The sequence below is a fragment of the Pelodiscus sinensis genome, chromosome 1 (genome assembly GCF_052426305.1).
Source record: "Pelodiscus sinensis isolate ZL-2025 chromosome 1, ASM5242630v1, whole genome shotgun sequence".
Taxonomy (NCBI): Eukaryota; Metazoa; Chordata; order Testudines; family Trionychidae; genus Pelodiscus; species Pelodiscus sinensis.
The window spans coordinates 135738272-135760935 of record NC_143052.1 but is presented as its reverse complement, the minus strand read 5'-3'; the positions used below and the strand labels follow the sequence as shown (position 1 = coordinate 135760935).

At 51.3% G+C, this 22664-nt stretch overlaps 1 protein-coding gene across 3 annotated transcripts in view; it reads left to right on the top strand.

Annotated features, from left to right (window-relative positions):
- LOC102443957 (alpha-2-macroglobulin) overlaps positions 1-22664 on the top strand; it is a 63840-nt gene that overhangs the window by 2693 nt on the left and 38483 nt on the right. For all 3 annotated transcript variants that reach the window (XM_075902349.2, XM_089771775.1, XM_075902356.2), the window contains exons 2-13: positions 3685-3868; positions 6720-6876; positions 7192-7244; positions 12080-12100; positions 16133-16301; positions 17319-17403; positions 18254-18377; positions 19808-19925; positions 20093-20202; positions 20398-20559; positions 20922-21149; positions 21823-21886. In XM_075902349.2, the coding sequence (XP_075758464.2) occupies positions 3685-3868; positions 6720-6876; positions 7192-7244; positions 12080-12100; positions 16133-16301; positions 17319-17403; positions 18254-18377; positions 19808-19925; positions 20093-20202; positions 20398-20559; positions 20922-21149; positions 21823-21886 (1475 nt within the window). The remainder of the gene's footprint in view (positions 1-3684; positions 3869-6719; positions 6877-7191; positions 7245-12079; positions 12101-16132; positions 16302-17318; positions 17404-18253; positions 18378-19807; positions 19926-20092; positions 20203-20397; positions 20560-20921; positions 21150-21822; positions 21887-22664) is intronic.

Below are 22664 nucleotides of genomic sequence, written 5' to 3'. Positions count from 1 at the left end.
CTGTCTTACAGGCTGTGTCCATACAGCAGCGTTATTCCAAAATAACACAGTCCACATCTACACACACGCAGTTATTTTGACATAATGTTTTTTGCAACATCTTGCAAGTTTTTGTGCAAGAGCGGCTGCTTTTGCACAAGATCGCGCCAGTGTAGACACAGCCTCATTGTACGAGGAGTAAGGGAAGTCAGGGGAAGAGTGCTCTTTTTCAAATAACTGCTGTGTAAACATGAAAATAAGTTATTTCAATTTAAGTGACGCAATCAGCATTGCTGAAGTTGCGAAGCTTATTTGGAGTTTAGCCCTGCTGTGTAAACATGGCCATGAGACCTGACTTTTGTCCAGTCTCGTTCCCTCAGTCTAAGGTAAAGTTCACGCAGGCTGAGAGGGCAGAAGTAGAACAGAATGTGAGGCACAGTCACCAGTTTCATTTTGCTCTAGGAGGCATTTTGCAAACTGTTTAATGAAGTAACTGTCATAGGAGTGTGTTGTATATATGCCTAGTTTAGTCGACACACCCTGCCCAAGCTGGTGGAGGGAAAGGAGAGTTCGTGTTCTCCAGGAAGCTGAATATAATCTGACAGCTTTGGCTGGGATATCAAGTGCTCAAGTGTGTTTGTGGCAGAGCTGCTAGTGTTATTGATGCTGGGTGGTGAGCCTGCTGGACTGGAGCCCCAGGGGTGCTTTGGGTTGCTCATTCATTGTGGCTGGGGGATTGTATTGAGGGGAGGGGTGAAGGGGAACCAGGGCTTCTCACTTTCTGCTTCTACCCCAGCCACAGGCAAGGGCTCCATCTTGGGAGGGCAGAAGGGGCTAAAACTCCCTGTACCAGGAAGCTCCTTGCTCTTTTTCCCCTTCCCTCACTACGGGGGAGCAAGAGGAAGCACACAGTTTGTGTCGCTCACTTCTCTGCTCTTCTGCTCCCCAGCCAGGAGTGAGAGGAATGCTGTGTACACCCCCTCACTCCCTGCTAATGAGGGGAAGAGGAGGAAGAGTGAGCAGCATCCTGGTGTGGGGGGCTGCACTTCCCCTCTCTCTCCCAAAATGGCTCTGCCATAAGTTCCAGGCTGATTGCTATGACCCATCAGGGAAGGAGGGGGCACCAGGCTGCCTGCTCAGGAAATGCCACCGCTGCCTCTAGCAGCCCAGGAGCAACTGCAGGAAACTGCCTGCTGCCTTCTTACGACTCAGCTACTCACTGATGATCTCATATTGTGTTAATTGTAGGCGCTGACTCCATGGATGCTCATACCCACTGATGTGCCCCTCCCCTCGTCCCCAGCCCACCCCACCCCAGTGCCTCTCCTTCCCTCCAAGTGCCTCCCACCTGCACACTCAGCTGTTCAGTGGTGGAGGGCGGAGGGGGACTGGTGCCAGACAGGGGACAGGAAGAAGAGGGGAAAAGGCAGAATAGGGCAGGAAAAGTTGGGGCCAGGCACACTGGGACTGAGTGACTCATCGGGGGGATAACCCCAGATGCAGGGGAGTGGAAGGTTCAGGATCAGACCCTTTCAGATGCTGGGATGCTGCTCTGCAGCCCTGGCTGGTGGCTGCTCGAGCGAGCCAGGCTGGGGAGGTAGTGTCCCCTCCTGGCTTGGGCTCCAGAGCTGGGCTAGAGGGCAAGTGAGCCTCCTCCTAGCACATTTCCAGCTCACTCAGCCATGGTCCCTGGCAACCAATCCCAGGCAGGGTGTAGGAACTGCTTCCCCAGCCAGGATCTCCCAGGCAGCTGCCTGGCTGCAGAGCAGCAACTGGAAAGGGCCAGTGGCCCCCTCCTGGCCTCCCATCCACCAGGGAGAGCAGCAGATAACGTGGGCACATGTGGAGTGGGGAGATCCTGGTGGCCCCAGGCTGGGTCTGGGGGATGGGCATGGCAAGGGGAAACACTGACCTCACCTTTAGCTCATGCTCCCTGTTGTGGGGAGGCACCAGTCATCAATGAGGCACCCTCGGGGGAGGGGGTGGGGCAGGAGTGGGAAGTGGTCGAGCGGGATGGGAAGAGACGGGGTCAGGAAGGAGCAAGAGCCAGCACCTCCTGGGGAATCAGGAAGCCAGCTTCTGTGGTGCTGTTCACTGAAGTGTCAGCGTGCCCACCAGCAGGGTCTCAAGCAATGTGACTGTCATGTGTTGGTCATTCTGTCATCCGCCCCACCGCCCGAGGGAGAAGCATGTGCGCTGCTTAATTTGTACTGAGGGAAGTGCTGAGGCTCAAGCAACATTTTTACATTCCCAACTAATGCAGCGAGTTCAGAGGTGCGGAGGCTATCAATTCCCAAGCCCAGAGATGCCAGGGCTCAGCCTGGCAAGTCCAGCACAAATTTAGCACTGGTGCAGTGTCTGGTTTCCGCATACAGGGTTTTCTGTTCTCTGCCAAATGGGTTGCACACAAAGCAGGACACTTGGCAGTGCTAAACACGGGCCCTGATTCCCCATGGCCTTGCTCCTCCTTTACAGCAGGGTAGATTTGATGTCAAAGGCCACAAGAGCAGAACCTTTTGGGCTCACTCTGCACCAGGTGCCAAGGAGAGGAGAATCAGCCCCCAGCCCTTATTGACCGAGATTAAAAGTAGAGAGAACATCACTCCACGCTTGATCCTAAGCCCAGGGCGTGAACGGAGAGCCCTATAGACTCCTGTGGGCTTTGGCTCAGGCCTAGCAAAGGGTGAAGTGGAATTTCATCAGGACCAGGTGATGGCTGCTCCAACCTGACTTTGTCCATTTGAAATCTTAGCTAAGCAAAGGAGCAGCAGGCAGCTGGGCTGTCCAGGGAGCTTCACGCTGCTGCACGTCCATCTCCCAGCATGACGCTCGGCCAGCATCTCTGCCCTGCCAAGGCCGGGCAGCTCTCCGGTAGCCCACATGACTTCACTGTGGTCATTGCTGGCGAGGGGTGAGCCAGCCTGGGCAAAGTCCTGGTTAACATTTAAAAGTACCTGGCATGTTTTATCCAGAGATCTCCATGCACATTAAATGGAGGCGTAAGCAGCATTTTCAGGATCCCCGTATCAGAAATGAGGAAACTGAGGGACAGAGCACCCCTGCCACATGCTCAACAGCACACAGCATGTCACTGGAGACGCAGGAACAGCAATGAGTTCCCTGGCTAAAGCCGCTTGCACTGGGCCATGCGCCCCTTCAGCAGGATGGCCATTCCCTACATTCAGAGGCCAGGCCCCACACAGCGTTTGCATCCCTCCCTCACTGAGGGCAGCAGGTGACACGCCCAGATGGACAGACGGTGGGAGAGGAGGTGAGAGCCTGAGTACAAGCTGCCAGACTCTACGTGGGCACAAGCATTTCAGAGGAGCTCCCTCCTGGATGCTCGGATAAGATTTGGGAACCTCAGTACGGGGCTATGGGTACACAAAAATCACATAATGCCTGGAGCTTCCTGAGCCACCCCACGCTTGCCAGGAGGTTGAGCAAACAGCCCTTGGGCAGCAGCACTCAAAGGTGACACAGAACGAGTTCCTTCACTCCAAGGGGTGTGCTCGGTGCCCAGCTGGCTAAGCAGAGAGGCATGTTGCATTTTACAAACCCCATATGCAAGTCCCTATCCTGTGTGCATGAATTACAGTTTGGATGGGTGGTCAGGATTCGGCTGTCCCACTAGTCCATGCCCTTCCCTCCACGCCTTCTCTGTCCCCCAGCCCTGCCTCTCTGACCCTGCCCTTCCCTTCCCAGGCAGTACATGGTCCTCGTGCCCTTTCTGATCCACACTACAGTTCCTGAAAAGGTCTGTATCCAGCTGACCCACCTGAACGAGTCTGTGACGCTGAGCGCCACGCTGGAGCATGCAGGGGAGAACCGGAGTCTGATCGCAGACGTGGTTACCGGGAAGGACGTCTTCAAGTGCGTCCCATTCACCGTGAGTATCTGATCCCCATGGGGCTTGTGACCTGAGCCTGTAAGACAGTGACAGCCCGGGACAAGCCCCTGCAAGGCCAGGCACTGTCAGAAACCACAGCAGGCAGCAAGCTCCGGTCAGAGACATTCTAAGGAAACCTCCGTTCCTGCCGGCTGTGTGGTGGGTGACTCGTTTGGAGTGGGCTTCTTCAGTCAGTATGGAGCTCTATGCCCAGCCCCAGCTGGGAGATGCTGTGCTACTGGCTGCGGAGTGGCTGGCTCTGTTGGCAGAGGTGGGGAGACTAAGGGGTGCTGTTACCTCCTCCTGAAGTTTGTACCCCTGGATTTCATACTTGAGGTCTGCTTAAAGCACATGCCCTAGCCCCCAGAGGCAGCTCTTCACTTCAGCAGAGCTTGTGCTCCTCCACATGGGGCAGGGAGTTTGTTTATAAACAGAGGGAGGTAGGGTGATTAGATAACAAAAGGCTTGTGTGACGGGACATCTGCTCTGCACTGGCCCTTTAAGGGTAAAACCCACCCCGGGTGAGGGCTGGAGCTGTGGAGCAAGCAGCTGAGGCAGAGACAGCCAATGAGGGCTCAGATGGGGCAGTATAAATAAGGGCTGGGGGGCAGGAGGGACCTGGCTGCCAGAGAAGCTGGTGGTTTCCCGAGATGGAGCAGTGCTGGGCGGGCCAGCGCAGAGCTGGGAAGAGTCAGGCAGAGTTGGGGACGCCTGGCCTCACTTCCAGGCTGTGGACCCTGAGAATACTAGGGCTGTAGTTAGAGCAGGGCTGGGGGAAAGCAGGCAGAGCTGGGGAAGCTCTGGCCAGGGGAGTTCCCAGGCTGCAAGGCCTGAGGCTACTAGGGCCATGGGGAGGCAAAGTCTGCAGGTCCACACACCCCTGCCAATGATGAGTGGCCATTTCAGATTAGGTAAAGGGTTAGATGCCTAGCAGTGGGTCACTGAGGCAAGGTGTGTCTAGGGGGGCTGGTGTTATGCAAATGTGATGTAGTGGGGATTGTGGCTCTTGCAGCCACAGTGTTCACTCTAGTTTTGCGTTCACTATTTGTTATGCTGTATGTGACTCCTACTGGCCTGTGCTGCTCTGCAATGACTGTGTGGCTGTGTCTAGACTGGCAAGCTTTTCCGCAAAATCATCTGCTTTTGCGGAAAAACTTGCCAGCTGTCTACACTGGCCGCTTGAATTTCTGCAAAAGCACTGACGATCTCATGTGAGATTGTCAGTGCTTTTGCAGAAATACTATGCTGCTCCCGTTTAGGCAAAAGTCTTTTTCTGAAAGACTTTTGCGCAAAAGGGCCAGTGTAGACAGATTTGTTTTCTGCAAAAAAGCCCCGATTGCGAAAATGGGCTTTTTTTGCGGAAAACCGCGTGTAGGTTGGCCACGGACGCTTTTCCACAAAGTGCTTTTGTGGAAAAGCATCCTGCCAATCTAGATGCACTTTTCTGAAAATGCTTTTAACGGAAAACTTTTCCGTTAAAAGCATTTCCGGAAAATCATGCCAGTGTAGACGTAGCCTGTGTGTGGGGTGCCCAGCGAGGAATGGGATTTTTGGGGAGGGACTCCTGAGGGAAGGTATGTAGGGAATGGCCCCAGTCATCAGATACCTGAGCTAGGTGGAGGATTCAGTCAGGTGACACTTTGCCTGGGAAGTAGGACACAGCAGGAGGTGGGGCTGGGTAAGGAGCTGCTGGGGGTGTGAGTTAATTTTTCAGCTAGCTTGGTGAGAGGGGAGCCTACCTGGCTTGGGCCAATCAGCGGCCTAGAGCCCTGACTCTTGGCCCCTCTCCCCCAAGATGGATTGTACTGACTGCTCCTGGTTCCTATAACAAGAAGTCTGTGCTGCGCTGTCAATGAATAAACCTTCCGTTCTACTTGCTGGCTGAGTCTCACAACTGGCTGTGGATGGGGGTGCAGGGCCCGGTGGCTCCCCACACTCTGTGACTGCTTTTAAGAAGCACATGGTATTTCTTACACGCACATCTCTTACATGCACCAGACTAACATGGCTACATTTCTATCACGCACATGGTAGTCAGTCTTACCAGACAAACAGACTGAGTGAGGAATAGGGTTCTTGTCAATCACAGTTCAGGGCTCCTCTGAGGCTTGGCTTGTAGGACTGAACCCAAGTTCTTGTGGCAAGAGATCCCCACTTTATACATGTCAGTTCCCATTGGGGGCTGGGGGTGTTGCAGTGTCCTGCTGCAACCATCCATCCTTAGGAGGTGTTCATCTGTGTTCTCCAGAGTTATCCTTTGATGGGGAATGTCAGATTTCCTAGTCTTGTGTCTCACTCTAGGGTGGGGAGAAGGGTGTTTCTGCCTGTCTCCAGGGTTCATCAATGGCTGCTAATTCAGCCTCAGACACAATGGCTGTTTCCTGGTTATCTTCAAGGTTCCCGCTTCGTGATCATCTGGGCATTTGTAAGGGCTGTCACACTTATACATCCTCCACTCACACCACACAATTGTGCAGAGTTTCAGACAAGATTAATAGTTACTAAGGGTATGTTTACACTACAGGACAAAGTCTAGTTAAAATAAGCAACATCAGCTATGTTAATTGTGTGGCTGAAGTAGAAGTACCTTATCTCCACTTTTGGTGCTGTCTACACTTCAGGAAGTAGAGGGAAGAATAGTCATTTCTCGACATTTGCTGGCAATACTTCTACTAATGCACCCTAATTAGTGCCCTAGTGGCACTAGCCACCTTAGCTAGCAGGATGCACTGTTGACCCATATCCAGCTTCTCATCCACTGGAATGCCCAGGTCCTTTTCTGCCAAACTGCTGCTTGGCCAGTCAGTCCCCAGCCTGTAGCAGTGCTTGGGATTCTTTTGCTGTTCTCCAGGTTCCAAAGTCCAGTAGCCCAGCAGCAGCGTTTCTTACGGTGCTGGTGAAGGGGCCGACGCTGGAGTTCAGGAGCCGGAAATCGGTGCTGGTCAAGAACTCAGAGAGCCTGGTCTTTGTCCAGACAGACAAGCCCATCTACAAACCGGGACAAACAGGTACAGGGAATCAGGTGGGGAATTATATACAAAGCAAGAAATCCTCCCTGCCTCCTCAGACCCCACAACTCGTCACCAAGTTAGTACAGCAGGCTGGAAACCTGCCTTCCCTCCCCCCAACCCCCGTTCCCTCCCCCCACCAGTCACGAGCCTGGGGAGTGTGGTGCATGCATCCTACCCTGCCATGTGCCCACTGGTCACTCCGTCTGGGCCAGGCATGCACGCAGCCCCTGCCTCAATGACTCATGGTGCCTGATAGAGCAGCTGCAATTTTCATAGTGAGAATCTCTTGCTCTCTCCATCATGTCTCCACAGTTCTTTTTCGGATCGTCTCTCTGGATGAAGACTTCCGTCCCCTCAATGAGAAGGTAGGTCTGATCACCCTCGTCAGCGTCCATGGCTGAGCTGGTGAGCACTGATGATGTCCCCTTTAAGGCCCTTGTGATGCCCGAGGATCTTATTGCTTTTAATGTCCATCTAGAGCCACGAGAGCAACTCTGTAAAGCAAATGATCCCTTCAGACTCCCCACATTGTCTTCATAAGAGTCAGATTCTACCATGATTTGCACCCCATTCAGCTTCATTGCCAGAGTGTACCTGGGACAGTATACATCCCTTTGACATAATATGAATCGTGCTTTATTGTACTGTAAAACTAGCTAGTCTCATTTGTATTAAATCATGTTATAAGCCTTTTGTAAATACAGAAATAAAAATGTACACAGTCTACAAGAGTAACATTCATATAAAACATATACTACCTTAAAATGTCAATCAGAACTTAATAACATACCTCTTCCTTGGCACAAAAAATTGCCACCAATATGATAACTATCATGGACAGAGAAAAAAACTAAAAGTATTATCTTTTGACATGGTGATAAATTCTTTTTATATCAAAGAGGTACAATCCACTATGTTTTCAGAAGCTGATAAATTCTAAACTAAAAAAAATGAGGTGAATCTTTTACAGGGCAAAAATGAAGATGTGAATGAATGTTTCCATATCTATCTATAAGAACAGCAGTTTTCCTGGTTTGGAATCTTAATTAAGTATATCCCTTACAGAAATGAGGATTTGATCATTCAGTCAAACATGAGACATCTTCAAAGTAGATAAACAAAATATTTGCCACTCTCTGAGTGGCGGATTATATTGCTTAAAAGGTATAAGAAATGAGTATTAGAAACAAATCTAGCCTAACTCTAATAATTTAGAGGGTCTTCTATCATGGCAATATGGAGTACACATATTTCTCCATCTCCTGAAGGCAAGAACGAGGAAAAATTTAACAAAAGCAATACAAGCTTTATGACTTTACAGGAAAAAATTCCCTTCAGCACATAAAAACAAAAGGGGCAGAATTTGGGGAAATCATAAGTGTCCTCAAAAAATTACTGTACTTTGATCTCTAAGGCTGAAATCTGGCCCCATATGAAACTCATAGAGCAGACCTGGGCAAAATATCCTCCTCAGGCTGGATTCCCCCTCCCTCCAAGCCGCTAAATCTAGCCAGCAGCTTTGTGCAGACTCTGTGCCTGTCCCCTTTCCCCACGCACTGCTGAGAGAACCTGCTGGGGCTTTATTTGAACAGCTGTGAGCCCAAAGGAGGATGCAAAGGCTTCATGCACTGCTCCTGCCCCAGCACAATCCCATTGACTGGTTTCTAGCCAATGGGACCTGTCTGCTGTCAACTGGAAGCTTGTGAAGCACCCTCCATCCCCTTCCCCTTAGGCTTCTAAAATCACATGGCCCATGCAGCCAATGCGGGGGCAGGGAGTCTGCTTGAGAAGGCTACTGGCTGGGAGTCAAGTAGACAAGGCTCTGGGCAGAGTCTGCCTCTGGCTCCCCAACCCTTTGCCCTCCTACCCCACATAACCCAAACTCTATGCTGCCACTCCAGGCCCCACATCCCTTCCCAGATTCTACACCCCAATCCACTACCCCAGATCACAACCAAAACCTGCCCCTGCTCCAGGTCACAAATCCCTCTTATCCAAGGTCACAACCCAAACCTCAGCATCTAAGTCTCCTAACCCAGGTCACAATTGCCTCCTTCACCCAAACTCCCTCCCAGATCCTACACCCTCTCCTGCCCCCCAGTCTCTTACTGCAAGCTCCCTTCTGCACCCAACCTCTATTCCAGACCCCACATCTCCTCCATTAATATGGAAGAGTGCAGCCTTGACCACTTTCCACATTCTTGGAGTGTACCCTACCAACAATTATTGCCTCCCCCCTCACATAGAGCATGTGCAATATTATGTTTTTGCATCAAAGATTCCTAGCTCTGGGCCAGCTCTGTTCCCAACATGTGAGCAGATAGAGCATCTCTTGGGCAGAATTAAGGACCTTTTGTCTTAGGTTTTCTTGGTAAGGTGACCAGTGGCTCAAATGATGAAACTCTATCCCTAATAAAGTAAAAGCAGAGACTTGTAGCTTTCTATCCTCCATTCAATTTGCAAATGGTTCATCCCCAAAATCATGTCTTTGGGCTCGTTATAATTGAGAACTAGGCTCAAGAGTTACAATAAGAGGAAAAAACAAGAGGATAACCATTGGAGGTCTCTTGGATATTGTAATTACAATCATACCATCAGCACATAACAAACACTGAACTGGATCTCTCTTAAATGCAATGGAGAGAATTTATTTTCCTTTACAATATCAACCACCTCATTAATATATAAATTAAAAAGAAGAGACCCTGGAAAACAAAGCTGGTATACTCATGCATTAGTATATTTTCCAAAGGCTTTAGTTCTTATCCTAACTATTTTGCACTGGTATAGAGCTGCAAAACTATGCAAAAGTCTTAAATCAGTACCTTTCCTTTTTAATTTTGCCCAAAGTTCATCTTGGTTGATCGAATCAAATGCCATCTTTAGATACAGGAAAGCAGCATATAAACTAGTATCCTTAACCACATTATATTTATCAATACTATGAGATAAAACACTTATCCAATGTGGCTCTACTAAACCTAAAGCTGGAGCCCTTGCCTAATACATTAGCCTCGAAAGCCCATATTTCAAGTCCAGATAATAAAAACCTGTAGTAAATAGGTCTACATGAAGAAGGAATCTTTCTGATCCCTTTTAAAAAAAATAAGAACTGGATTTCCAGCAAGAGGGAATTCATCCAGTATGATTAATGGCAGTAAATAATTTAGCCAAAACGGTGGACTGCTAATTAGAATTCTCCTAAAAATACTTATCTTGGAAAAAATCTTCTTCTGGAACTTTTTTCCATTTCTGGGCTAAAATTAATGCATGTACTTCATTGTACTGTCCTGAAGGCCAGAATAGTAAACCAAAAAAAGGATTCCTCATTGGATCACCTATGGTATAACTAGCCAACGGGATTTTCAGGTCTTCTTTCCTGAGCACGCTCTCTCTCTCTCTTTCTCCATACTGCCTCCCCCCTCCTCAGCTCTCCTCCACTTCCTGCCTCTCTCTCCATCTCTTTCTCTCCCTCTCTCTTCTCCTCCTCCTCCTGCCTGTCTCTCCCCACCCCCCTTCCTCTTCCCCTTCCCCCCCACCATGGCGCTTGGCTGAGTGCTGTCTGCTCAGCCGGGCTGCCGCGAGGAAGGGGGGCAGGGCGGTGATGTACACGGCTGGGGCCAGGGCCATGTACATCACCGCCCTCCCTTCCCCTCCCACGTTGGGGGAGCCCAAACAGCCCCTTGCGCTTCTGGCTTCCCCGGCTGAGGGGCGCAGCACTCAGCTGAGTGCCACAGCAGGAGGGGAAGGGGGGCAGGGCCGTGTACGTCACCTCCCCGCCCCCTTCCCCTCCTTCTGTGGTGGCTCGGCTGAGTGTTGCGCGCTCAGCTGGGCCAATGTGGGGGAGGTGAGGAGGGGTGAGGCAGTGACGTACACAGCCAAGGGGCGGCGCTGTCTGTCACACACACACCCCCGCGGCGGCCTGGCTGAGGGGCGCATCACTCAGCACCACGGCGGGAGGAGGAAGAGGGGGCTGTGACGTACACGGCCCCGCCCCCTGGCCATGTACATTACCCCCCCACCGCCCTTCCTGTCCAACTGGGCCCACCTGAGCGGTGCTCAGCTGGGCCCCAGATGGGGAGCAAGCTGTGGCAAGTGGCCTGTGGCTGCACCTCCCCCCCTCGCCAGGTCTGTTTCCCGCCCCCCTCCTCCCATCCAGCCCCACGGCCCCCATCCCACCCCCCACCAGTGCTGCTTCCCTCCCCCTTCCTCCAGGCCTCCCCATCCTTCCCTACAGCCCCCCATCTGCCCCAGCTCTGCTTCCCACCCCCCTTCCGGCCAGCCCTACCCCCTTCCCCTCCCTGCCTGGTGCCCTGCCCTGCCCTCCTTTTCCCCCTCCCCCTGTGGCACGCTGTGCTGCTCCCAGCTGAGCGGCACTCCCGCCGGGCCCTGGAGGGGGAGCAAGCAGCGGCAAGCAGCCTTTTGGGGTCCGTGCTCCCCAGCTGACCGCCGCTCCCACCGGGCTCACCTGAGTGGCGCTCTGGCCGGGCCCCGGTGGGGGAGCAAGCGGCTGCACACCCGGGGTCACGTTTCCAGAGTGCCTCAGTGACTTAGAACCCAAGTCCTGTTTGCAGAAGTGACCTGGGCACTCTGGGCCACATTGCCAAAGGGCTGAGGTGCCTACAGACATAGGTTTAGGCACCAAGAGGAATTTTCAAAAGCACGCAGGTAGGTTAGGAGCCTAGCGCCCATTGGCTGTGGTGGGAACTAGGTACCTCAGCACTTGGAAATTCAAGTAGGTGCCTGTCTGAATTGTTCGGCACCTAAACTCCTTTACAAATCTGCCCCCGAGTCTCACTGACAGTCAGTGGCTCTTTGGCTCCGAAGTATGAACTGCAAGGGGATGTAGGTGCCTGACTCCCACTGAAATCAATGGGCATGAGACACCCAAGTCCCTTTGTCTCTGGGCCCCAGCACCCCAATTGGTTAGGAAAATGCTAATGAGGCATTTGGGTGATTTTGAAATGTTTGCCCTGAACCCCCTAAATGCAGAACGAAATGTTTGATTTCACTGCTGTGTGAAACTGACCAACTCGGGCTGTAAAGCATTAGAAGGCCCTGCTGGAGTTTCTCACTGAGTAACAGGGCGGGGGCAGAGGGGAATGCAGGGGAGCTGCAGAAATCCCCTGAGCAGGACAAATGAGCTCAGGCCATGTCTGACCTGTGTTTCTGACTCTGCTTCTCCCTGTTCTCCCCACAGTTTCCATTGGTCTTCATCAAGGTAAGTAGCATGTTTGTTTTCATTCTCACAGCTACTAGCTGGAAGCTGGTGGCATCTGCAGGGACTGGGAGACTCCTGTGCTCCGCAGCAGAGCAGGAGTGAGCGTGGTGTCCATTGGGAATGGTTAGTGCAGGTCTAGGAGCCTCGGTGCAGGGAGGCAAGGGGAAGTCTGGAGGAGCAGGAGACAGAGTTCTACTTCCCCCTGGGTGCCAGGTCTCCGGCAGATCAGCCCTGGATCAGAGATTTTGGTCCTTGGCTGCAGCATGTATTGGAACATGGCCAGTAAAGGGGGAAAATGGGCCTTTTCTGGGTTTTTTAGATTCTTTAAAAGAGGCTGACAAGGGTCTTTGTCAAAGTGAGCCTGGATCTGCCTGCCAATTTCATTCCAGTTTAGCTGTCAGTCAGGGCTGTGATTTCATAGCAAAATAATTATGCTAGCGTGGGCGTGGTTATACCAGCATAGAGGTGCCTTAGGCCTGTCTGCACTGGCAAGTTACTGCTCTGTAACTTTCTCGCTCAGGGATATGAACCCCTCCTCCCTCCACAAGGGCATCAAGTTGCAGCGCTGTAAAGTGCAAGTGAAAGCAGGCTCCCAGCTCTTGGAGCAATGCTCCTTGTGGAGGTGGTTTAACTAGAGCACGCTGAGAACTCTTTGTGCATGGGACTCATGGCCGTGTTCAATCACTGCTACTGCAGCACTTTCTACCTGGAAGTGTAAAGAAAACCTTATGCTGGCATAGCTCATTCCCCTTCCAATACAGGGATAAGCTGTATTGGTCAAAGATACACTAGCTGCTTGAACTGGAGCAGTAGCCCAAATAACATGAAATTTAAAACCAGATTAACATTTCCATTGCCTTGTATGTACCTTTGCAGGAAGGTTTTCTCAGCCTGAGATAATTTGAGTAATTCTCTGTTCAGCAGACCAGTTGCCAGTTCTCACTCTGCAAATGTAACAGGAGAGCTCAAAGGATCAGAGGAAACCCATCCTATCCCGCCAAACTTTTCCTAGCCTCACTCTCTCCCATCCTCCTTGCTCATTCCATGCAGTTGTAAGCATGTTGATGGGGTGGGCAGAAATCAACTAGATTCAGTGCTGGTATCTGGTTGTATGATCACATACTGATTGCACAGGACTTCATTGGAAAGGTCTCTCATAATTACAAATCTTTACAGACTAGTGGGAAAGTACAGAGCTGGCTGCCAAGTGCCCTGCTCTAAGCTATAGGAGAGGAAGATTGTGACAGGTTTGGTCATAATTACCCTTGAGACTGTCACCTGATGGGTAGATCTTACTTCTGAACCTGCCTACCTGCCCTCTGGTGCTCCCCACCGCCTTGTCCTGCTGAGCCAGGTCTCTCCTAGTGATGGCACAGAGTTGGGGTCACAGCTCACAGCAGAGCAGAGCAACACAGACCCAGATCTGCTCAGCTCTGGGAAGGCTCAGTCAATGGACCAGGGCCCCAGATAAATCCATCTTGCTTTGTATAAAATGTATAGAGAACGAGCCCATAACTTGTTCATCTCTGTTACCAATGGAAGCATGTTATGCACAGTTTTTGTCCCCTATCCAGGTAACAATATTTAGACTGGATTTATTAATAAATGAAAGTGATTTTATTAAGTATAAAAAGTAGGATTTAAGTGGTTTTAAGTGATAGCAGACAGATCAAAGTAAGTTACTAAGCAAAATAAAGCAAAACACACCAACTAAACATAATACAGGCAGTCCCCGGGTTACGTACAAGATAGGGACTGTAGGTTTGTTCTTAAGTTGAATTTGTATGTAAGTCGGAACTGGCGTCCAAATTCAGCCACTGTTGAAACTGACCAGTGGCTGACTACAGGAAGCCCGAGGCAGAGCTGCTCTGCCCCGGGCTTCCTGGAATCAGCCGCTGATCAGTTTCAACAGTGGCTGAATCTGGATGCCTGGGACAGAGTAGCTGGGGCACTGCCGGGTAGGTCCCCGCAGTGCCGGCAGCACCCCAACTGCTCTACCCCAGGCGTCCCCAAGTCAGCCGCTGCTGAAACTGACCAGCGGCTCACTACAGGAAGCCCGAGGCAGAGCAGCTCTGCCTCGGGCTTCCTGTAGTCAGCCACTGGTCAGTTTCAACAGCGGCTGACTTGGGGACGCCTGGGGCAGAGCAGCTGGGGTGCTGCCGGGTTGGTCCAGTAGCGCCGAGGAGCGGCGCTGCGGGACCAAACCGGCAGCACCCCAGCTGCTCTACCCCAGGTGTCGGCGAGAAAAGCCTGGTCTGCTGGGGGGGGCGCACTAGCTGCGTCCCCCTCCCAGCAGACCAGGGAGACGCGGAGCAAAACCGCAGAGTATGCTGGCGGCGGGACTGCGGCGCGTCTCGGCACTCCCGTTGCCCATGTCCTCCAAGGCTTTGCTCCGCGTCTCCCTGGTCTGCTGGGGTTCCCCCCCCCCCCCCCCTCAGCAGACCAGGGAGACGCGGAGCGGCTTTTCTCACCGCAGAGGACGCGGGCGGCGGGACTGTCCAGACGCACCGCGGTCCCGCCGCCCGCGTCCTCCGTGGCAAGAAAAGCCTGGTCTGTCGTGGGAGGGAGGGGTGCACTAGCTGCGCCCCCCCCCCCCCCAGCAGACCATGGAGACGCGTCCTCCTCGGCTTTGCTCCGCGTCTCCCTGGTCTGCTGGGGAGACGCGGAGCAGCTTTTCTCGCCGCGGAGGATGCGGGTGGCGGGACCGCGGCACATCTGGGCGGTCCCGCCGCCCGCATCCTCCGCGGTGAGAAAAGCCCCGTTCGTATGTAGGGATCCGACATAAGTCGGATCCACGTAACTTGGGGACTGCCTGTACATTAAGAGAATCTGTTACAAATCATAATTTCTCATCCTAGTTCTTATTCCAAGTAAAGTTCTTTTCACCTGGGTCCAGCAATTCTCTCTGGGTACGTCTACACTAGCCCCCTAGTTCGATCTAGGGAGGCCAATGAGGGCGACCGAAATTGCTAATCAAGCGCGGGATTTAAATATCCCGCGCTTCTTTGGAATGTTCCCTGGCGGTCGCCATTTTAGAAATTGAGTAGTCCGAAGTAACTGCCCACGTCTACACGCAGCAGTGAAACGGGATTCTGAATTAAAGCCCTAAATCAAATTAGCTGTTGTTCCTCCTGGAATGAGGTTTAACAACTAATTCAATTTAAGGGTTTTAATTCAGAATCCCGTTTCACTGTCACGTGTAGACGCGGGCAGATACTTCGGGCTAGTCAACTTCTAAAATGGTGACCACCCGGGCACATGCTAACGAAGCGTAGGATATTTAAATCCCGCGCTTCATTAGCAATTTCGGTCGCCCTCATTAGCCTCCCTAGATCGAACTAGGGGGCTAGTGTAGACATACCCTCTGCCTCTGTCATTACAGTCCTTTTGTTTCCAAATATCCCTGTGAGGTGGGGAGATGGTTTGTAAAGCCAGATGAGGACAATCATAATTTACTTACCTTGCTTTATATAGAATTTCCCTAGGGCAGGAAGCCTTTGTTTGATTCTCTAACACCTGTGCAGAAAAGTACAGAATTCAAGATGGATTCCAGCATCAGGTGACATGGACATGTGTTTTTGTAGCACTTCTGCATGGAGATAGTTTTCTCCTACTCAGTTGTCTCTGGATAATGGGTTATTAGCTGCTTCATTGTTGTTCCTGATAGACTGGAAATAGGTTTTTCCCCACATGAACCCAATGATCATACATCTACAGTCAGTATTCCTAATTTCAGATATAGAACTGGTACATGCATACAAATAGAATCTACACATTCAGAAGATTGCAGGCTTTCCAATGATACCTTACGTGCAATATTTTGCTTAAAGCATGTGTGAGTTGGGCATATTCATATTTAAGACTGCTTCCTTATAGAATATGAAATAGACCATCACAGGGATGATCATGTATTTCCTGTGTCTCTGCTGAGCATTGGACTGAAATGGCCCTGCTCTGAAGCTTCATACTATGTAGCCAGCCTGCCTGTATGAGTCACTCTGTCTTGTGACCTTGTGCTCTCCCCATCTGCAGGACCCCCAGAAGAACCGAGTGTTCCAGTGGCGAGAGGTGGAGTTAAATGGGGGCCTCACCCAGCTCTCCTTCCTCCTCACCTCTGAGCCCATCCAAGGCACCTACAATGTGGTGGTACAGAAGGAGTCGGGGACAAATCTAGAACATTCCTTTACTGTGGAGGAATATGGTAAGGAAGGGTCTCACTCCTGCTGGGGCTGAGATTGTTTGAAGACAGAACTAATGTCTGGGATGTGTTCCTGGCACAAAAATCAATTTAAGATTATCTAGGGTGTCCAGCTTAGTGATGACTTATCTGAGCTAAAGGCCAGGAAAAACTGGATGCTTTAGTGCAAATTATGAGGCACACCTCCTTAGGTGCATGGAGAGGAACATTCATCAGGGTTCAGCTTTGATATAGGCCAGCCTCCATGGAGGAGGGAAGGAAGCACCATTTAACTCCTCTCCTGGGCCCAGCTGCCAGCCCTGCCTCCAGGGACCAGGCAACTGACCTCACCTCCACTTCTGGCTCTGCTCCCACTTGTGCTCCCAACCTCCACTCCTTTACCTTTTCTGCATCCTCCTGGCCCCTGCTTTGGGGGCCCATGGATTATGGGAGAAGTGAGGTAAACATTTTGGAGACCACTACTTTAGTGGAACAAGAACTCCTTCTAGGGTGCCATTTGTAGCTCTTGCACTAGAGTTCAATCTCAGCTTCGAGTCAGGGGTGTGTAGCTTTCTCCCCATGACTTAGACTGCAAGAGTCACGGGTAGTGTTGGGGGTCTTCATGCAAAGACCTATCCATCAGGTCTCCTAGATCTGGGCTGTGATTTCAGTTTCAGTACAATGCAGCTTTATTTTTGTGTGGCCCATTTCCTATCAGTTGTGTGCAGGTTGTGGTAGGGGTGCAGAGCAACCTGTGGGAATGCTGCATGCCAGAGGCACAGTTTGCTCCCCCTGTGTTCTGCCAGTGACACTTGCTTCACTCCTCTCCTCTCCGCCTTTCTCCCACTCCACTCTTCACACCACTTCCTTGTAGCCTATCATATCCAGAACATCAGTGGTGATTTATAGCAGGCTGAGAATCTGGACCATGCATCGGGGGCCAGGGAGACAGGCTGGGTCTGTCACTCAGTGGGGAAGTGACTGTGATGTGAGTGTGCTCCCTCCGCTCTGTCCAGCATCTGGCCCTTCTCTCCCCCTCAGTGCTGCCCAAGTTCGAGGTGTCGGTGAGGATGCCCAAGAAAATCACCATCCAGGACGAGGAGCTGAAAGTAGCTGTCTGTGGCCTGTGAGTTGTTGCTCTTCTTTCTGCTCCCCCATCATTGCCTTCCCACTACCAGCCCGGAAACCAGAGCTGGAGGAGGCCCCTTGGGTCACTTTTACTCCATCTCCAGCCCATGGGCAGGATTGTTCTCTGCTCTCTAGTCTGCCCCCAGCTCTGGCTTCAAACGTCCCAAGGGATGGGGCTCCTCCCCCTGCCCCAGGAAATGAAGCCTCAGCCCTGAACAGCTTCCTGTCATTAAAGTTTTCTTCTCTCTTCAGTCCAAATGTCCCCTTTCTTAACACCATTCCACCCCATGAGCAGACTCACCAGATTTATCTCCATCCTTTCCTCCTCACAAACCTCTCCCTCCAGCTCCTTGCCCATATTCATGAGAACACCCTCCCATGTGTCTCATGCTTTGGGGTGAAGAGATGCCTGGAGCTGAAGGGGTGTCCTGTAGGAAGCAATGGCTGGAGATAAGTAAGCTCCCTCTCTGCAGTGCTAGTGAGGCACCAGCTGGAAGACAGTGTTCAGCTCTGGCCCCACAGCTCTGAGGAGACTACAGCTAGAACCTAGTCCACAGTTCTGGGCTCTTCCATACCAGAAAGTTTGGACTAAATGAGAGGCAGCTGGGGAAAGGGAAACTCACCTGATTAAGGGCAGAAGAGCTGGACTCTCAGGCAGCATGTCCTAATGGTCTGCTATGGAGTTGAACCCTTTCCCCTGGGAATGGTTGCAGCCCCATCACTTGAGTCATGGAAAAATAGGCACAGAGTCCTCGGGGTAACAGTGTAAAGGGCCCCAAAGGCCACTTCTGCCTGCCTCTTTCTCTCCATCTAAGCATCGTGCGTCTCTTTGACCCCACTGGTTACAGATACACCTATGGGCCCCCTGTCCCCGGCCTCGTGAGTGTCCGTGTGTGCCGGAGGTTTTCCCAAGGCAGGTCAAGCTGCTATGGAAGAGAGAGCGAGGCTGTGTGTGAGGAATTCACCGGGCAGGTGAGTCCAAGATGCAAGCCATAGTCAGGAAGCAACTCTCTTGGGGATGGTGATCCATGTTTGTCAGAAGGGGTTGTTAGACCTTAGCTGGCATTCTGTGCTCACTATGGAAGGCTCTGTCACAGGTACTGGTCAACAGGAGGTGAGGCCTGGACTCGGATACAAATTCTGAAGAGAAACCCCTCAGGTGAAATCCTGGCCTCATTGAAATCAATGGCAAAACTCCTATTGACATCAGTTACGTCAGGATTCACCCCATGCTGGGTGTTTCTTCTAGCTGGGAAAGAGAGGACCCTGAGGGGTTTTTGGATCTGAATGGGATTGAGATGGGGAAGAAAGTGGGAGCAGAGCAGAGGTGAAATCAAGAGGGAACTGTAGGATCTGGAAGAGAGAAGTCAAGAGGAGGAAGAAAGAGACAGGGCAAGAAAGTAGAGAGAATGGGGTAGAGCAATAAGGAGAGAGGAAGAATATGAAGGAGAAAAAAGTGACAGAGAAAATAGAAAAAACGTAAAAAACAACAAATAGTCCAGTATCAGAGCGGTAGCCATGTTAGTCTGAATCTGCATAAACAATGAGAAGTCCTGTGGCACCTTAGAGACTAACAAATTTATTGGACCATAAGCTTTCATGGGCAAAGACCCACTTCGTCAGATGCATCACATATTCTAGTAGCATCTTGAAGACTAACAAAACATGTAGATGGTATCATGAGCTTTCATGGGCACAGCCCACTTCTTCAGATGACCAGAGCGTTTGAAGTCCAGATCCAAGAATAAATAAGGGAAGGGAGGGGGAGGAAACAGGAGGAGAGGAAGAAAAAAGAGACAGTGAGTAGATAAGCTTCGGGAAGGGTGGGAAGGGGGAAGCTGAGTTAGTCTGTAACAGAAAAAACTTAAAAAACAATGAATAGTTGAAGATTTAAAGATTAAATGGTTACAAGAGTCTGATAAGAACCATTAGCGCCTCCATTGTTTAGAAAATAGAGCTGAGTTAGACAGAGGGAGGAGAAAGACAAGAGAGAACAGGAGGAGGAGGAAGAGAAAACATGCCTGGAGAAAGCAAGAGGGTTCTAAGGTGGGACACAATAAGATGAATCACACTGATGGGAAGTTGCAAATCGAGGGGACGTGATCTGAAAAATCAGGGAACCAGGTGGAAACCAGGTGTGTAACCTTGAGAATTTTTAGTGCAATTCATCATGGAAGGCAGCAGAAACGTAGGATGAGCCACTGGGAACCAGAGATACCTCAGCTGATTTGTTGCAGAGGAAAGAAAAAGAGGGTGTCGGGCTGGACCAAGCCAATAAGAGGCTGGGGTTAGGGCAAACCGAGCAGCTGGCAAACGTCTTGGATGTTGGCCTGATCGTGTTCTCGCAGACCTGAATTGAACAGGGATTTGCAGGGTGATTCCCTCTTTGGTCTCTCTCTCAGGCGGACAGTCAAGGCTGTGTCTCCAGTGTGGTGAAGACTAAAATATTCCAGCTCAAGCGAAAGGGTAGTTACGAGATGAATATTGAGGTGGAAGGCAAGATCACGGAAGAGGGGACAGGTATGCCTCATGCTGACCTGTGGCACTGTGGGTGTTGCAAGCCGGCACTGAAGGGCCCTGGCACAGCTGGACAACATGATGGTGGGGGTGGTGGAAGGGGGGGGGATGAAAGCATCTGGAAGGTCAGTGCACTGGTTCAGGCCCCTCATTGCCATGTTTCCTTGCAGGGGTGGAGCTAACTGGGACAGACTCCAGTGAGATCACAGGTACCATGAGCAAAATCAGCTTTGAGCAGGTGGACTCTCATTACCGGCCGGGGATCCCCTTCTTCGGGCAGGTAGGGAACCTCTGAGAGCCCAGGCAGTTATAAGACATGAATACAGTCCACTCCAGGCTTGCAATCTCACGCTCTGGGGAAAAAGTAGCACTTGCGTCTGCAGCTGCCACAGGGCGAGACCGTGGGCAGCGGGCCAGTAGGACATTGGGAGCTGCTTTCCCTGCCTGCTGTAAGCGATTGGATTCACTCCTTTAGGTGAAGCTGGTGGATGGGACTGATGCTCCAATCGCCAACGAAAGAATCCAGATTTCCATGGGGGGAAACAAATATAAAGCCAACTACACGACGAATGAAAAGGGCCAAGTCTGGTTTTCCATAGACACTGTCAACTTCACAGACACCTCTATTCAGATTGCGGTAAGTGGCTGAATCCAGGGACCTAGGGGGTGGGAGGTGTCACTGACTCAGCTCCCAGGGAGCGTCCTCGGGTTTACTGATCTCTGTGTTCATCAAGAGATAAAACAAAGGGTTGTCTGCTTGGCTGGGAATTTCAGTCTCCTCCTCTCTATGCCTGGATCTCTCTGGTTAGCACACACTCTGTCACTCTCCCTCTGGTTCTCCGGCTCTCGCCCCATGGCAGTATGAGAAATGCAGATCAACGCGCTGTGCCTTGGAGAATCTGCAAAGGCCGTGTTGAGAGCATGGCCGCTTCCTTTTGAAATGGGAGGAGACGTGTTACCCACTCTTTGATCTGATGTGGAAATGTTCTTCTTTGTCAGGCCACACATAAATCGGAACTGAACTGTTACGACAGCACCTGGGTCACCCCCGAGTACGGTAGTGCCCATCACTCAGTGACGCGCTTTTACTCCCCGAGTCAGAGCTTTCTCAAAATCGAGCCCGTGCCTCAGACTTTTAGCTGTGGCTCCAGTGTGGGAGTCCGGGTGCACTATATCCTGAAGCCAGAGGCCGTGCGGGAACAGAAGGAAATCGTCTTCTACTACTTGGTAAGCCCAGACCCCCAGAGACCTTTACCTCCTGACACAGGACACAGCGCCCAGACCCCCAGGGACCTTTACCTCTTGGACACAGGACGCAGAACCCAGACCCCCAGCGACCTTTACCTCCTGACACAGGACACAGGACACAGCACCCAGACCCCCAGCGACCTTTACCTCCTGACACAGGACACAGCACCCAGACCCCCAGCGACCTTTACCTCCTGACACAGGACACAGCACCCAGACCCCCAGCGACCTTTACCTCCTGACACAGGACACAGCACCCAGACCCCCAGGGACCTTTACCTCCTGACACAGGACACAACGCCCAGACCCCCAGAGACCTTTACCTTCTGACACAGGACACAGCACTGGAGGCCAGACATCCATATATGTCCCATGTCACCAAAGTACCCTTAGGGCAGGTTCACTTGACTTGACAGTTACGTGTAAAAGCCACGCAGGGAAATGCAGAATTGCCCAGGGAGTGAACGGCCTCTGCTGGGAGAGAGAACTTCTGACTTGGTCCAGGTCCCAGTAAAGTCCCGTCTGGGTCTGGGACTCTGTGAGACTCCGGGGGATCAGTACAGACCCTCAGCCCCAGCCCAGCCTTCCCGTGAGCATCCTGCCTCCATCCCCCACCAGGTCCCTGTGACAGGAGTTTTCTTCTTACTGGCAGGTGATGGCCAAGGGAGGCATCGTGAGGGCAGGCACCGAGGAGCATCCTGTGGGGGATGGGGAACGTGAGTAGAGCCGTGTGAATAAAGGAGTTGCCGGGTCACTGGCTGAACAGAAGCTCCCGCCCCTCCCTCCCCCCAAAAAAAACAATTGTTTGGGGGCAACTGAATCATTTCACTTTTCTTTAGAGTTGCTTTAATCTCTTTTGTAAATAGAATTGAAGGGAAATTTCAAAACAGCTTTTCAGTTTTATTGAAAAATTGAACCTTTTGTTTAGGAAGTGCTGAAACAAACCTTCTCATTCGTTCTAATTTTGTTTCTGTCCAAAATCATTTGGTGAATTTAACCTAAATATGTGAAATGCTTTGGTCTCCCTCAGTCGGCACTTTTCACCACAGAAAAAATGCACCTGAAAAATTTCAGCCTGTTCTTATTGTGAGCTTGTGCCACCCCGTTCACTGTCTGTGCTGGTATAGTGAGCGGCTGTCTCTGAAAGGGATGCCCAAACTAGCAGCCTTCTCTCCTCTTTACTTTTTCTCTTACACTTTTTCTTTTTTGGCTCTCTTGGACACCTTACAATCCCCCCAACTGATTTCATTTCCTTAATGGCAGTTTAACAAGGGAGCCATTTATGGAGGACCAGGGTGGCAGTAGGCCCAAGTTTAAACTTCTGGATTTCATATTTAAGCTCTGCTTCAAGCTACGTGACCTGACTCCAGAGGCAGGTCCTAACTGCAACAGAGTTTGAGCTGCTTGCATCTTTGGCTTTGGGGCAGGGAGTTATGAAAAGAGGGAGAAAGGGAGATTAAGAACAACAAAATTCTGGGCATGCAAGTAATCGAA